The sequence below is a fragment of the Rhinolophus ferrumequinum genome, chromosome 8 (genome assembly GCF_004115265.2).
Source record: "Rhinolophus ferrumequinum isolate MPI-CBG mRhiFer1 chromosome 8, mRhiFer1_v1.p, whole genome shotgun sequence".
Lineage (NCBI taxonomy): Eukaryota > Metazoa > Chordata > Mammalia > Chiroptera > Rhinolophidae > Rhinolophus > Rhinolophus ferrumequinum.
The window spans coordinates 13665484-13682052 of NC_046291.1; the positions used below are offsets into that span (position 1 = coordinate 13665484).

The 16569-nt window shown below is 39.2% G+C and overlaps 1 protein-coding gene across 4 annotated transcripts in view; it reads left to right on the forward strand.

Annotated features, from left to right (window-relative positions):
* The window catches only part of PAX3 (paired box 3), a 92841-nt gene that overhangs the window by 49552 nt on the left and 26720 nt on the right, over positions 1-16569 (forward strand). For all 4 annotated transcript variants that reach the window (XM_033112283.1, XM_033112284.1, XM_033112286.1 and 1 more), the window contains exon 5: positions 12534-12739. In XM_033112283.1, the coding sequence (XP_032968174.1) occupies positions 12534-12739 (206 nt within the window). The remainder of the gene's footprint in view (positions 1-12533; positions 12740-16569) is intronic.

Here is a 16569-nt window from a genome sequence, read left to right on the forward strand (position 1 = left end):
TTCATAGCTACCTTAATCATTGATCTCACGTTACAGACACAGGTCGGGGATGAGGAGGAGCGGAGGACCCTGGCCTATAATTTGGATTTTTAACCGGAATTAGATATGGAGCAAGAGCTGAATATCCATTGTAAATGGATACCTATATACTGGCTGATTATGGGCAGGGTGTTCAGAAGAGAATTTCATAAATTCGGGAATGTCTACAAACATCTTCAAAGTTTTGGTGATGATTTTTCTCCCTCACTCTTAGAATAAACATAAACATTCCTCCCCAACCCCTAACCCACGCGACTCCTTTCAGCCCGGTGGGCTTGGGTAATATGAAGGTGAAGGGATGCAGAGGGGGCTACCTTTGCTAAGGTTACGTTGTGGGTTAGGGGCTGTTCTATGCTTTACAAACCATCTCCTTTCCTTAAAACCAGCCTTTGAAGCAGATGTTTTAAAGACAATTTTACTATTGAAAAAACTGGTTCAGAGGGTTAGATATCTTGCCCCAAATCATAGAGGAAGTGACCAAGAGGGTATTTGGAGGAGATTGGCTTATTTGCAGAGCTGGAGGGCTTCCCAGCATGCCATACAGCTTCATTTGCCCAAACCTCTGGTACTGCCTCTTTTGAGTGCAATGCTGATTGTTGCTTAGGCATAAAGAGAAGAAAGAAGAATTTCAAAAAGCAGCTGTCCCTACCTGAGGACAGTGAAAAATCCTTCATGTCATCTACTTAGTCATCTCGACTGGTTTGCCAATTCCTTCTGGGGTCCTCCGGTGGGAAATGGCACCAATCTGAAAGTCAACCTTCCAGACCTGACCCTCATACCTTTGCAAGAGGAAAGGGAGAAATCACACTCTCTTCTTCTTTATTATCCCTTTCCTTCTAGCCTCCAGCAAAGTACTTCTTGCACAGTAGGTATCCCATGAGCGATTTCTGATGATGACCTTGATGGTGCTACTAATTCCTTTGCCAGTGAGAATTAAGCTCGGCTTTCTCTGTTGCCTCCAGGAAAAGAGTTTCCTCTTTCATTTATGTTCAGTGATTACTTCTTTCTATCTTCCAACAAGCAGTAATTGACCCAGATAAGATTCGGATTTTCAAAACAGCTTCCTGTGCTGCTCCTTTTCTTCCTCATGGAACCCAATAGAAAACGAAAAGCAAAGAAACAATCTTGAAATGCCATATGGGAGGTGTCAGTTTAAAGCAGTGAGGTATTAATTTGATCTCTATATTAAAGATCACAGGCTCACGGGATCTATGGCTCTGTTATTTAGTAAATAACGTATCTAGGTTTTTCAGCCTCAAGAGGCTAGTTAATCTTTCTGTTGCTGCAGGGCATGGCTGGATTATCTTGTGTATATACCAATACTTTAGTGGAAAGAACACTTGGGAGTTAGGTGAGTTGAGTTTTACTTTCTGAGTTTAAGCTCCATATATTATTCATATTTGCATCCTGGCACCAAGGACAATATCAGTCATATCTTAGGTATTAAAAAGCTTTACTAAAAGATGAGTGATTTTGAGGCAACGCTACTTGCTGTCTCCTGGTTTTCGCTGACAAATGAAGGGACTGGACTAAGTTTTCTTCCGATGAGCTGCCATTTTGTAAGTGCTGTGCTCTGATAATTCATGTCTCTGAGTCATTTATCTCCTTAACCTCCTTATGTAGCTTCTGACACAAGCAGTGTAGTTTTTGACTTTCTTCTTAAATCTGCCTTTCTTTTATTTTCCGAACATTTCCTGGCATGCTAACCCTGGCAAAGTTTAGTTGTGGATAAGCTGTTTAGATTTTGCGTGTTTTAGGGTAGTCTTGTCTTAATAAGTGTGACAAAGCATCCTTTTGTTTTCTACCCCCTCAAAGCTTCCCTGTGTAACTTGTTACCTCTTTCATATATTAAGCCTGGTTTATTTGTTGACTTTAAAATGACGGAGGCACACAATAGGAAAAATATTCGATCGTAGAAAATCAAGTTGAAGTCAGGGTGGTTCTTTCTTTGTTGATTGGGTCATGAGTCTCCTTGTGTCTTATTTAAAGCTCTGTATATATAGCTAAGGTTTAGGTTCATAGCCAGAATTCTTTCTTAGTAACCATATTTTCACAAACACTAACCACCACTGAAAGTGTCACTCACCTTTTATGGTCATGTTTTTACAGCTGATTTACAGCGTTGACTGTAACATCTGAATCCTGGCACTGTAGACCAGGAAGAAACAAAATGTGACAATATTGGCCTTGTCTTTCTTCAAACTCATGTCAAACCTACTCCTGAAATGACAATGTCAATAAAATCTTATATTTGACATATATGATCTTATATCTGGGTAGCCTCTCTGAGTTCTCATGGAGCAGGTACATTTCTCTCTAGACCTTAACTTTTCTCATCTGTAAGATGGGGGTGACAATTCCCCTCCTAAGAGGGTTTTGGTAAAGATGAAAGAAAATGTACTTAAGGACACTGGAAGCAGGGGTTGGTTATAGTAAGCTGTCACTGAGTCAGTGAAGAGTAGTTTTTCTATATTGCTATTAACTATTATTGAGTTAATTTTGCCCAGAATTTTGAAGGAACCATCCCAAGAAGGGCTTTGAGACATCCTTGTTCTGCCTCTGGTTAGCCAGTTTACATGGAAATTTTTTCAGAGGTAAGTTGTTCTACATGGCAGTGGATGAACCACACATGCACCAGAAATCTGGTTTTAATTCAGATGCAAGTAACAAAAACATAAGCTAAATCTCCTCATAAGTGAGTCTTTTGCAACATGGTTTTCGTTTCCCTATTAAAGATATATTTTTCCAAAGAGGAAGGTGAGTATGTTTGGGGAAGTGAAGTGGCCAGACACAATTATTGCTTAAACTGCTTATTTTTTTGTTCGGATAGCATTGAGAAAATTAATGGTAACCAACCTAGAATATGAGTATTTCTAATATTCTACAGTTCTGAATAAATATAGTATAAATGGAAGAAAGGTACGTAATTACTACATGGAACATGATTTTCTGTTCTATTTCATAGGGTTTTTTTTTTCATACATAACATCTTAGAAATGCGTATTTAATCATGGGAGATTAAATATGCCTCTTGTTCTTTCAAATTGTTTGCAGTGTTTTGATTTTTTTCCTAACTCCATTCCATTGAATATCTATGAGTTGTCACATTTTTAGTAAGTAATAACTGTGTCAAGCTGTGCTAACAAAATGTCCCAACATAACTGTTCATAAGCATTGTCATTTTAAGAATGAAACAGTTTAGCTAACGATTTATCTCTTATAATGCAGCACTTGGGGCAGCTGTATGATTTGTCTCTTTAGCAAGTCAAGTAATTTCTTTAACAAAATGTTAAGCACAGATGGGCCATAAGCTGTCAGTTAACTATTATTGTGTCTGCATCTGCTTGCTTTCAATGCACTGTTTTATGTATTCAGTCAGTTACTTAGCTGCCGCTCTGTGAAAAGCCGAACCTACTCTGATTGGCAAATAAAATGTTCATTTGTCTCTTCTTCCTATTGTTTTGTTTTGGTAACACATGTCAGCAGCTCAATTACCCAGTTCATTAACAGCTCCCAAAGGACATGATGGCCAGCCCGTGATAAGAGGGGCAATTGTGGCACATATGGTCAATAATAGCCTCTCTCTTGGCAATTGTAAATAAAAGTCACTTGGCCCTTTTCCTTTCACGAGAACTACTGTTTTCCTGTTCCCCTTACCGTGCAAATTACCTTTCTTTGCCCCGTGCAATCCAATCCCACTGGACCAGAGCCTAGTTTACTGCTTTTAGAGACATGGAGAAGTCACAAGGATAGAGCACTGCCTCTTCATTGTAATTATGACTGACTTTTAAGCTCTTGAGGGAGAAAGTTCTTATCAGGGGAGACTATTCTTAGAAAGCTGTTAGCTGATTAATTAGTTAACTAATCAGTTTTCCTAATTGAATAGCAACACATTTTCTTGGGCTTTCCTCTCCTTTTTCTCTTTGAAATGCTCTGGTGGCGGTTACCATGGAGTTTAAAAAAGCCATTTAAAAAAATTTGCAAATAGAAATTATTTGCAAGGTTGGGGTAAGGAAGCATGACTTCAGCTTTACTCCATGGGAGAGATTCATGTTGTCAATGGAATTCTTGTTACACACGTAAGTCTCAAAATAAAGGGTTTAGGAAGCCACTGGGTTAATTTGGGTCAGTGTCAGGGTCCCTAAGCCACTAGCATCCCTCCTTCACTTTACGCCTTTGGAAGGACGTGTGGAAACACAGTTTGGTGGGGATTTTGTGGCTCCCTTAAGCTAAATGTTGCTTGTGTCGGGAAGAGAAAGGATATAACCATGTTTTTACTTAAACTCAGCTACTAAAAATAATCCCTAGCAAGGCTGCCCTGAATGAAAGAAAAATCAGCTTTCCCCCACACCCCTTTACTTCATTACTTTTTTAAGCGACTAAGAGTAAAGTGGTGGCTGTTGGGAGAGAATTCCATCCAGAGAAAGGTTTCTCAGTGTAACGTGGATAGAAATTCAGCTCGCACCTGAAATTCAGATTTTGGAACCTTAGGATACGGGGATGTTGGGCTGCACAACTCAGTGCCTTGGAGGCAGCTTGGCGGTTCTGCAGCCTCTGCGTGTCAGCCTTATCTTAAATAAATACCCAGTGGTCCAAGTGGTGCTTAAAAATCACTCCTGGACGTGGGAGCACAGGGCGGTCTTCCTGAGCTGCCTCTGCAGCAGGCCATATTCATAACCAATCTGTACTCTCCTCCCAGGGCAGCAGGCACTCGGGGAGTTGTTGAGTGTCAGGGTTTATTTGTGCTATTTTGATTAGCACCAAACCTGGCAGGAGCTTATTTCCTTCTAATGACCCCGTGCTGTGAGAAGGCGGCTTCCGAGGGAAGGACTTGGGTCCGAGGGGAGGGGAATAGCGTTACATTTCGGCAGCCCTGCAATGGGGACTGCTGGGCAGGGTAAGAATGGGTCAATGGCTGGAGGGTCTTCATTACATTACTGTTCTTCAAAGCACCTTCTGTGCCTCCAGGAAGCCCAGAATAGCCTGGCCGTACCTTGTCCCAACTTCTTTTGCATTTGCTAAAGATTCTTGTGCTGGCATATTTGCAGGAGAAGTGTAGAGGTAATAAAAACAAAGAAGACCCTCCACCCCCAAGTAGACCGCTGCTTTCGTTTATAAACGACCCCTCTGGCTTACCAACTAACAAAATAAAAATTGCACGGATCCTAGTTCTGGGTTAGGGAATTCTGGGAAGTTCATTTATTACTTCATAGATTGTTAGGTTGTACATACTTCTAGATCTACCTTAGGATTTTGTTGTAAATCCTGGGTTTGTTTCTTTTGGAGGTGTATCTCTTTTCTTTTCTGGACATATACAATGTAAAACAGGAAAACAATGTCACCAAGTACTTCTTAGCCTGTGAATTAATGTGGAAGAGAAGCTTCCAGGTGCTGAAGTTTCTCAACTGGATTGGATTAACCCCTGCTGTGCATCCATTTCTACCTCCCCTCCTCCTCCCTCCTCTGGAGAAAAAAACAAAACAAAAAAACCCACAAAAAACCAACTCCCTTTTCTCCATCCACTCCGGCTTTCTTTGTGTCTGCTGCTCCCCTGCCAGGCAGGTGTCAGAGCTCTGAATGAGGGTAAATGCCCCGTTGATGGATTCCACAGATGGAGCATGGAAATCGAGAGAATAGGCCTCAGCCACAGGCCATTTCTTGGGATCCAACAAAAGCCCCCAAATAAGTCAACAAAAATCCCAAAGATCACAAAGGGAAAATGTCATTTGTCATTTACTCTGGGTCTGTGAGGGAATATCAGTCTTGCTTCACTCCTGGATTTCACCCGAGTAAACACGAGAGAGGTCATTCACATCTCTCTCAGTGTAAAAGGGCTACTTCAGATCAGAAAAACAGTTAGTTGTCCCATTGTCCCCTTTATGTGAATGGAGAAACTCACAAACACAGGAGACGTTCTGCAATTAGCCAAGTAGGTGCATCAAACTTCAAGTTGACCTGTTAAAGACCTTATGGAATATACCTATGAAGTACTCTTAAATTGAGACACAGGATGAAATGACCTCATGGACCTCTCAGGAACAACTTCTATTTTTTTTTTTTAAGTCCGTGAAACACAACTTTGACTACAAATGCTGACCAGTCTAGCTTGGAAAGATTAGTACAGATGGAAAGATCATCTGATTGGTCTGAGGCCATCTTAAAGGACGGATGACTAAGGAAGTTCAACCCCAATTCTCGCAGAGCGAGATCCCCCACCTCCTCTCCAGTCTGTAAGCACATTGTATTATATCTGGGGCAAACATCAAGTTTAAATGGTTGTCATGTTTTGATTCTTTAATTATTTAAATGAAAGGTCTTGCTGAGAAGAAAGGTAGTGTGCCAAATTCATGCTTGTGAATTATTTTGTTTCTCCATTTTTTGCCTGTCTCCCGTCTCTGAATTATATTGGTCTGGAAACCAATAATTATAGAATTCCACATGACTAAGTCTCTATAAAATTGAGGTTAGATCGCATGTATAATAGCGTTAACTAGGATGAAATAGTTCCTGAGGCTACAGGAGAGGTCACAAGGGGTTAACGGACAAAGACATACACTCTAATTCTGTAATTCCTTCTTTAATTAAACTTCATGGTTGGTCCGCTGGTGGTAATACTTCTGCCTTCTCCTCCCAGTTTGATTTGTTTCTGAAGGAAGAATTTGTAATCCTGTGGGGGTATGATTGTTGCTTACGCTTGATCTTGATCCTTTTTTTTTTCCCCCACTGACAATGTTCATTTTCCTGAGGTTATTCTTGGGAGTTAATGTGAAGTCATTGGGATAACTAAAGCTGTGGTTCCTAAGACCTAAAATTAGCCTGAGATAGAAAAAGAAGAAATGAACTTGCTTACAAAGCTCAGAGTGGAAACACTCAGGCACCTGGTGAGAGGTGACATTTCCCTGTGATCACTCTGGGATTTCTGCTGAATAACTTGTGAATATTCAACAGATTTCAAGTGATTTATTCCTGTACTTTTATCTAAAAATAATTTGAGATAGGGATGTAAACACCCTAAATAAATATTGATTTGGTGTTTACTATGAAGTTTTAAAAATACATCCTGGTGACCAGGGAGAGAAAAGTGAATAGATCGGTATTTTTAGGGCAGTGAAACTGATCTGTATGATACTATAATGGTGGATCCATATCATTATAAATTAGTTAAAACCCATGAAACTGTCCAATAAAAGAGAGAATCCTAATGTAAGCTATGGACTTTACTTTATAATGTATAAACATTGGTTTATCAAGGGTAATAAAAGTACCACACTATTGCAAGGTATTGATAACAAGGGAAAAATAAGTGAGGGGAGAGGAAGGCGGGTATAGGCAAGCTCTGTACTTCCTGCTCAGTATTTTTAACCTAAAACCGCTGTAAAAATAAATTACATTAATTAAAAAAAATTTGAGCTTCTTTACAGCTCTTGATTATCTTTCACTAAGGTGTCTTTTTTAAAAAAAAACACAAAACATTCCTTCTTTCCTTCCTTCCTTCTTTCTTTCCTTCCTTCCTTCCTTTCTTTTTCTTTCTTTCTATTGGGGAATATTGGGGAACAGTGTATTTTTCCAGGACCCATCAGCTCCAATTCAAGTCATTGTTTTCAATCTAGTTGTAGAGGGAGCAGCTCACTGGCCCAGGTGGGGATCGAACTGGCGACCTTGGTGTTATGAGCACCAACTGAGCCAACCAGCTCTAATCAACTGGGCCAACTGGCCACCCACTAAGGTTTCTTTAATATCAAAAAAATAAGACCTTAGTAAAGATATAAAATGAGTGATTAGTTCAACTGCTTGTGAACAACAGTATGTTCTAGATTAACCTTGGGTCTTAGAATCAAGGGTCTGTGATGATTCTTATTGGAGACTGCTAATGGCCAGACTGACTATTTTGACTTCTTAAATCCACTCAGTACCTTGGCAAATGGATTCTTCTTAGCGCTTAATTACGTTTAATAATTATACCTTGTCTATATGATGAGTTCGATATATATTTATTGAATTGAATTCAATTAGAAAAGTTGTTTGACTTAGTATAAAGTGCTGATGAAATTGTTGTATTTCTTAAAATTTCATTTGATTCTAGAAAGGTTTTGAAAATTTGGGACAAATGAGCAACAGTGACAATCAGCTAAATGATTTACATTGAAATTCCTGTTTTGATTTGTTTCTGGTATCCTCTTCAAAAGCAGTGTGTGTGTGTGATTTAAAGGAAATCAACACCTAATTAGGACATACCAGGCTGCAAAACAGAGAATATGTTCTTAGCGGTCTCATAGACCTGGGTTAAATCCTGAGTAAACAGGTAAGCTTCCCTAATTGTGTGACTTGAATAACTTCTCTGAGTCTCTGAGTCTCAGTTTTCTTTTTCTGTATGAGATAAGTACTTATTTCTTAGGGTTTTTGTGTAGTTACCTGGGCAAGGGACAGAAATCTTCATCCTTTTGGTAAGATTTGCTCCAGGTTCATTGGCGGCATTGAGTTAAACTCATATGTAAGTCAAGAATGGATTATGAGGGGGTTTTAGTAATAGAGTCAAAACTTTCAAAGTCTGAAAAACAAAAAAAACAAACAAAAAAAACTTTCAAAGTCTGATAAGAATATGGATTGGGATAAAATCTGAGAATTGTTATGCAATTTAAAGCAGTAAAATTTCCACTTAAAAGACCATGTATTGTGTATTGATACATATTTTCTTATGAGAGTAATTCTGGAATTTGAAATTGGAGGGTTGCTACCTTTATTTAAGGAATAATAAAGCAAACTTTGTGAAGATATGTGTAGACTATGATCGAACAATTTAAACGTAATTGAAAATGTCCCCTTAAAATTAAGGCTGGACAATAGAAATCATCTGTAGAGATTATATTACTGAGGAGATTACATTTAATCTAGTTGCCTTGTCCTGGCAATTTATTACACATGTAGGTAACCATCTTAAGTTTTAGATTTTTTTTTTTTTTTTTTTTGCAAAAACTGAATAATTCAAATTCAGGACATTGTGAATCATGGTGTAAATAATGAATTTGATTCCCGTTGAATGATATAAGAAATAGCTAGTATTTCTCAGCTGGTAGATTAATCTTGGGTTGTTGACTTAACATATTTCAAAGGCCCACATCATTTTGGGATTTACAGATGGAGAAAAGTTAGAACTAGCTTGGAAGATGGTGGCTTCTTATTGCCAGAAATGATCAGTTGGTTCAGATAATTTCCCTCAGAAAAATCATTTCCTCAGTGTCTTTTGAATTGATGCTATGTGGAAGTTTTCCTAGTTAGATGCAGTCTTTGGATTGCTTTTGAATGAAAGTCTAGAAATAACAGTAGCAATTTGTTAGCTTGTTAAAGAACATTTTATTTTTGATGGTAAAGGCTATCATATTGAACTCTTAGAGAGTATGAGTCTTTAATCACCAACTGTTGCTGGTGCTTCATCATTTTTTTTGTCATGTCCTCTGAAAACAATTGATAATTGCTTTCCAGAAAAATGCAGTATGCAAATACGTAAGAATTTCCAAATAATTTTAAAGGATTCACATCCCCCCATCCAAAAAAAAAGCTCATGTAAATAGATGGGAGACTCATTAAATCAGAATTTCCATTTAAGAAGATAAAATGGTGGCAGAAAAATCAATGTTAGTTCAAAACTAAATTTTACCTGGCACTTTCATTTATTCAAAATGTATTTATTGAGCACCTACTATGTTCTCAGGCTTCTCACAGTGAGCAAGGCAGAGAAAAGCCTTTAGCTCCCAGAGTTTATATTTCGGGGGTGGGGGGTGTTGATTGTCAAGGTGAAACAAAGTGGTCTTGACTCTCAGAATTAGCTCTTGCTGGGTACTTGTTACTCTGAGCAGCCCTTTTTCTTCAGGAACCAGAGACGATTTTGATTAATTGACCTGACAGCGCATGGCACATCATATTTACTTGGGAGGATTTAATAACCTCGGAGACTCCCAAAGGCATCATGAAAATTTCCACATACTATTATCCTAATGGGATCATAGTAAGAGAAAGTGCAAGCACCGATATGAGGTTCTCACAGGCAGAGGAAGCTTTTGGTCAGTCCTTCAATGCTGTTGAGTTTTTCGCCTGATTTCACATTAGAAAGAAAAGTGCGGGCAACAGAGACCCAAAGCATGGAAGGAAAACATGGAAGGGAATTTATTGTCCTCTTAGGGATATAACTAGGTTGTTTCTTGTGGTGTGTATTATTTTTGATTTAAAAAGATAGAAGTGAAAGCAGTTTTTTTTTTGATAAATTGTGGCAGGAAATATTTTCTATACATGGGAATTCTGAGAGGGTAAACAATAGTTAATCTGGAATAGTCTAGAGAGGTGGTTCTCAAAATGTTGTCCAGGATCAGTAAAATTGTCATCAATCACCTGGGACTGTGTTAGAAATGCAAAATGTCAGAGTATACCCTAGACCTACAGATCAGAGACTGTGGAAGCATGGACAGCAATCTGTGTTTTAACAAGTTTTCCAGGTGATTCTGACACTCCAAAAGTTTGAGAACCACTGCCCTACAATGAGGCACAAACTCTTGCTCTTTGAATTTGGCTCACATTTATCACACATATAAACATATAAGTTGCATGGGGAGTTTTTGAAGTTTATAATACAATGCATAACATATTTCTTAGCATGTTAATACTTCTTTATGATATTCCCATACTTTAGGACTGTCTGTTTTCTTTATTTAAGTTAATATGAAAATACCGTAAAAGAATACTAAAATGTCCTAAAATAATTAATTTATATTAAACTATTTTATTTTATGTTAAATTAGATAACATAATTGAAAAACCAAGTATGGCTAACATACAGTTGATGCATTGTACATTATAGTTCCCTTTTGCTTTTCTGCACAAATATTTTTTAAAAATTGTCATATATATTAAGTCGTCTTTAAATTTTACAGTGTTTGGATGTGAATAAAATGTAGAGTATGAAAATATTAGAAAACTTAAAATTATATTTATGGGTTATTTTGGATGGGCACGTCATTGGGCAGCTTATAATTCATCCTGACGTAGAATGAAAGTTTAGATTTCTGTAGGGCAGAGTTAAGTTTGAACTGAAGATGCAAGAGAATAGTAACACAGGAGATTTTGCATTCTCATATTGCTTCTAGTGCCACCTGCATTTCCTCAGGTCCGACCAGTCGGAGGTTACAATGAGTGACCTTGACTTTGACATTAATAGTCTACAGTTTTCTGGCTTTCCTTCCCCATCTGCTGAGAGTGCATTTTAGCCCCTTTCCCAGAGGATCGCAGATATTTGGGGAGTTTTCAGAGCACGTTTGGATGTGCTCAGGAGCAAGGCTGCTTGGGTTCCTGGTTATACTTACAGCCTGTGGCCTGATGGCCCTCTGATGGCCCTCAGCCACCGCCCCAGTGTGCAGGGCCTCCGGGGAAGGGCTGCTCTTCTGCCCAGAGCCCTGTGTCTAGTGCACCTTCAAACTGCAGAATCCTCTATAAGCAAACAGGTCCTCACAACTCAGAGACAGCATACTGTATCGTGAACTCGAATGCCTATCTAATTTCCCAGCTCTTCCTCCTTTCCTAGGAACCTACACACAGATTGGAAGGTCTCCCTCCCCAATGCATATTAATACTGGTGAATGCAAGCTTTGGTGGGGAGGGGGCCGCAGCAGGCCTGGTTACATGGAGAAACCTATGTCGTTGCCCTGGGCCCCACACTCACGAGGGTCCTGGGCTCAGCTTTATGCTCTGTTGCTAGCTTGAACTTTTTGAACACAGGGACCTGTATTTTCATTTCGAGCTGAGTGCCTCCAATTAGGCAGTGGTCCAGGGCAGCTGCCCGTGCAGTCAGCAGACCCCAGATTCAGAACTTCCTTTTGGGGCAATTTACCAGACTACCCCTGCTTCTTCTTGAGTCTGTTCTTGAGATTTGCATTAGAGGTATCCACACTCTCCTTAAAGCATTTCCCAGAATCTGGTAAGGAGATACTAAATTTAAACTAGATTTTTCTTCTAGGAGCATTAGACTCCAAAAATTTATAGGAATCCTGTAACTGTTCCCTATGATTGATTTTTTAGATGCTAAGTCAATTTTGGAATATTTATTTAAAAAGTCCCTTTTGTTAACAGATATTTTTGGTGTAAACATTGGTGAAAGTTGATGAAGAACCAAATTAAGTATGACTCATTCGTTAGCCATGCATTAAACTACCTATTAAATGCTAAGGATGAGAGTCCTAAAAATGGAATAAGACCTGTCCCTGTTTTTTAAGAACTCCTAAGAGGCCTAGAATGACAGATGCAGAGAGTGATTATTTTTCCCTGAGGGGCTTGCAGATAGGGTCGGGGAAGAGAATAAATACCATTTAATAATATAATACCTCCAAGAGGGGCGTGGTATCCGTGGAAGACCTTGGGAATGCCCCTTAGACTTGGGTCTGAATCACTATGGCTTGGTCACACTTGCTTCTGATTCACATTTTATCACTTGTTTTCTCCTGTGCTCTTAGCCTCTGCACCCCAGTCGGATGAAGGCTCTGACATCGACTCTGAACCAGACTTGCCACTAAAGAGGAAACAGCGCAGGAGCCGAACCACCTTCACAGCAGAACAGCTTGAAGAACTGGAACGCGCTTTTGAGAGAACCCACTACCCTGATATTTACACCAGGGAGGAGCTGGCGCAGAGGGCGAAGCTCACGGAGGCCCGAGTACAGGTACTGACGTCTACACCCACGTCCTGCTTGGATCCAGGCAGGAAAACAAAAAGCGTCTTCTCCTTTAAAGCCTATTTCAAACCAAGAAAGTAGATACAGTAGGAACAGCACATCTATGAATTTTAGCCTGTAAGCATTATAAAGTTCTTCCGTCTCTAAGGCCTTTTCTTTATGTTTTGCCTTGTCATGATAACGATGTGATGACCTCTTATTTCTTTTTATTTGCATTTGCCTGGTTCAACTCCCGGTCCCCCCATCCTCCACGCCCACCATCTCTTTTGTTTTAGATTGTATACAGCAGTATTTTACTTTGCTAACCAGTCAGAAAATCTTTTTTTTTCCTTAATAGGTTGGTAAATCCAATTAAATTGGTGGATAACGATGTATACGTTTGGCTTCATTTCTGTCATGTTGTTTGATACAAGTATTTTATACGTATAGATTTTGAAACGTGATCTATTGAATTTGCTTTCGTTGTGTTCTCAGTATTTGGGAGGTACTTATGAAAATGTGCATTCTTATTTTAAAATCTGGTTATTATTACTAGGAGAATATGATTATATCAGATATATCACACAGACGTGTGTCAATTCCTGGTAGTCACTCCTCATTTCAAGAATCCTAATTGTGTGTGGGGCACTATATGGACTTTGGGGGTGGCACCCAAATCATGGTAAACCAAATCTGAGTGGTTCCTCCGTGCCAGGCACTGTTCTAAGTGCCTTGCATGAATTAACCCATTTACTTGTCATTGAAATCCTGGGTAGTACGTACCATTATCATCTCCAATTTATTTATCAGGCTAGTTAAGTCACTACCCAAAATTAAACCATTTGTAAATGATAGAGGTAATTGGATTCCATATACTTGTCCTCCAGGTCCTTTCAAAGATGAAGCTGTGCAAAGGTATATAAGGTAAAAATCCTTCCTTGGAAGGGTTTTATTGTTCAGAAGCATTTCAAGTAACCATAATATTTCCAGAACCGTTTGAATTATCTTTTTTAGAATTTTTAGAAGTACAGTTGACCCTAGAACAACATGCGGGTTAGTGGCACCGACCCCTGCCCAGTCAAAAATCCGTATATAACTTTTGACTCCAGGAAAACTTAGCCGTCCCTCGGTATCTGTGGGGGATTGGTTCCAGGAACCCTGGCGGACACCAAACTCCAAGGATGCTCAAGTGCCTTGTATAAAATGATGCAGCTCAATGAATACAGATATTTACTAAAAAACCAGAAATCTGCATGTAAGTGGACCCATGCAGTTTACACCTGTGTTGTTCAAGATTTACCTGTACTCTGAACCCTCAGGAAAAGACAACTTTGGTATAATATGTTTCTAGTGAGTGATACAATAATGTTTTCATCAGAAATGATGAACCTCCCCGTCCCCGTAGTAAAACACTGAAAGATTACAAATGTCTTCGGGTAGCCTGGCATGTCTTGCTGCCCCAGAAGTTAAGTTACCTTACCTGGAAACGTTGTGTTATTCCCAGATACTTGACTTTCATTTCAGTCAGCAGTGGACTGGTCCATTGATATGGTCTCTAGGGTGAGAAGGTCTCTAGAGTGATCAACACTTTCTCATAGGGAGCCATTTTCCTCTCCTATCATAGAATTTTACAGAAACAACCTCTTCTGGGTTTCAGAGCTGAGTTAGAGAGATTCTCTTATTTAATCTTATTTTCCATAGGATCATCATAGTGCTAAGAATGTCAAGGAATGCCGAGATCAGTTAAGACAAGTCTCTCAAGGAGCGAGTATGGGTAACAAAGTAATCATGCAAACAATTCAAAAACAAAGCAGATGTGATAAGTACCATAAGAAAGAGACCAAGGGCAGTGGGAATTGAGTAGAGGAAAGGGTGAGATCTTGTTGGAGTCAACAAGAGAAGCTCATGGAGAAGGCAGATTTGAGATGGACTTTTGAGACTAACTAGATATTCATTGGACAGGGTGGGGGGGGGAGTACAGTAGTAAGAGGGAACAAGAGGAACAAAAGCACAGAGAGTTGGAAGCCCATCAGTTGCATATAGGTGATCTTTCATTTTCACTCATGTTGAGGGAACAGTGAATAGTTCACTAGGATTGGTGGATAAGCAGTGGTGGGTGGCAGGAAGGACTATGGGGGGAAGTCAAGGCTGAGGATATCTGTGGAAGGCTTGGGTTTCAGGCTAGGACACACACGCTTGATGCAATAGCAGTGGAGGCTGTAGGCGTGAAATAGGTCAGTGGCAGTGGGAATGGAAAGGATGGCAGTGAAAGGTATTCAGAAGTGGAACGTAAGCAACTGATTGTATAAGCCGGAGGTGGGTGAAAGAGGAAATGAAGAGAGGGTCCCAGATATATGGAGGTTTATAGCATACATGTTTACTGTTGATACTATTCAGTCCCTCTGCCTGTTACATTGGGATATGGAGTTCCTTCCCAGAAATGACCACCTCTAACCACACATCATGATCATGTATATACATAAATATTATCTTATTACATAATAATATATAGTATACATATTATAGTATTTCTATAACAATGTTACAACTGATATATATGTATATACATATATATGTGTGTGTGTGTGTGTGTGTATATATATATATATATATATATATATATATATATATATATCTCAAATCTATTTTGCTTTTATCACAGTTCTGTGATTACCTGGTTTCAATGTGAAGTAAAGTTCATTCATCACTTTACTCTTTCAGCAAACCTTTATTGCATACCCACCATAGTCCAGGATTTGGTCCCTATTCTCCATGGCTGGCCAAGTTCACATATTGGGTGTGTTCTTAAGATAGATCAACTATCAGCTCTGAACTCAGAGTCCAAAAATAAACACTGATTTTAAAGAAATCAAACAAAGAAAGTGATGGAACACTGAAAAAAGTGTTCAGTGTTGCTCTGTCTCATTCTTGCCTTGGCCAAAGACGAGGATGAGGGATGGGATAAATCTGAAGCCCGCGCAGCTTGTACAGTGCCTGGCATTCGCGTCTGGCTCAATGAATGTCAAAGGAGAATGAGAATGGCCCATTAACTTCCAGAGGACAGGGGATCAAACCAATAAAGAGTGGTTCATATTTTTCTATACAGTGACCTCGTCTCCAAAGCAGGGCCCTCATTAACCTAACAGCTGTCCTAATGTGGCTTTAACCCGGTGACTTTTTACATTCCTTATGGCTTCATTAGTTCCCTTGAGACACATCATGTCCTGCACTATGGCTGTGATGTACAGCCTAACAAATTCCCTACAACACCCAGCATATGGATCTTTTACTTAACCCAGCAGGAAAAAGAAGGGAGTAGTTAATCACTGATTAAAATGCCAGAACAAAATCCTTTAGTTTTTAGAAGGATCTGGGAAAGCAGTAGCAAAGTCAACTCAGTTTGAGTGATAGCCAAAAAGTGTGAGTTAGTTTAATTTGGCGCACCTGGGAAAACCAAACACCAAATCAAAAAAAAAAAAAAAAAAAAAAAGGAAGAAAAGAAAAGAAAACAACACCCCAAACACATTCCATTCCATTTTTCTTTTTTTCCTGAGGAGACGTATTTCTAAACTCTTCTGAATAGAGATGAGACTAAAGCTATAATAGCTTAGGCTTTTGTCAGTATTTCAGAAAAATTTGTTTGGACAGTAGCTGTTATGTTTATCATAGCCAAATCTAAGTACACAATCTAAGAATTGTTGTACACCAAAGATTAATTTGCCCAGTTTACTTCCTAGGTAGCTGTTATTTTGTAAATAATGGCAAGCATTCAGGTATTGTGGGGAAGAATGCCTTGCAAATATTTGGGATAGGAGAAAGTTTTAGTAACTATTTTATCT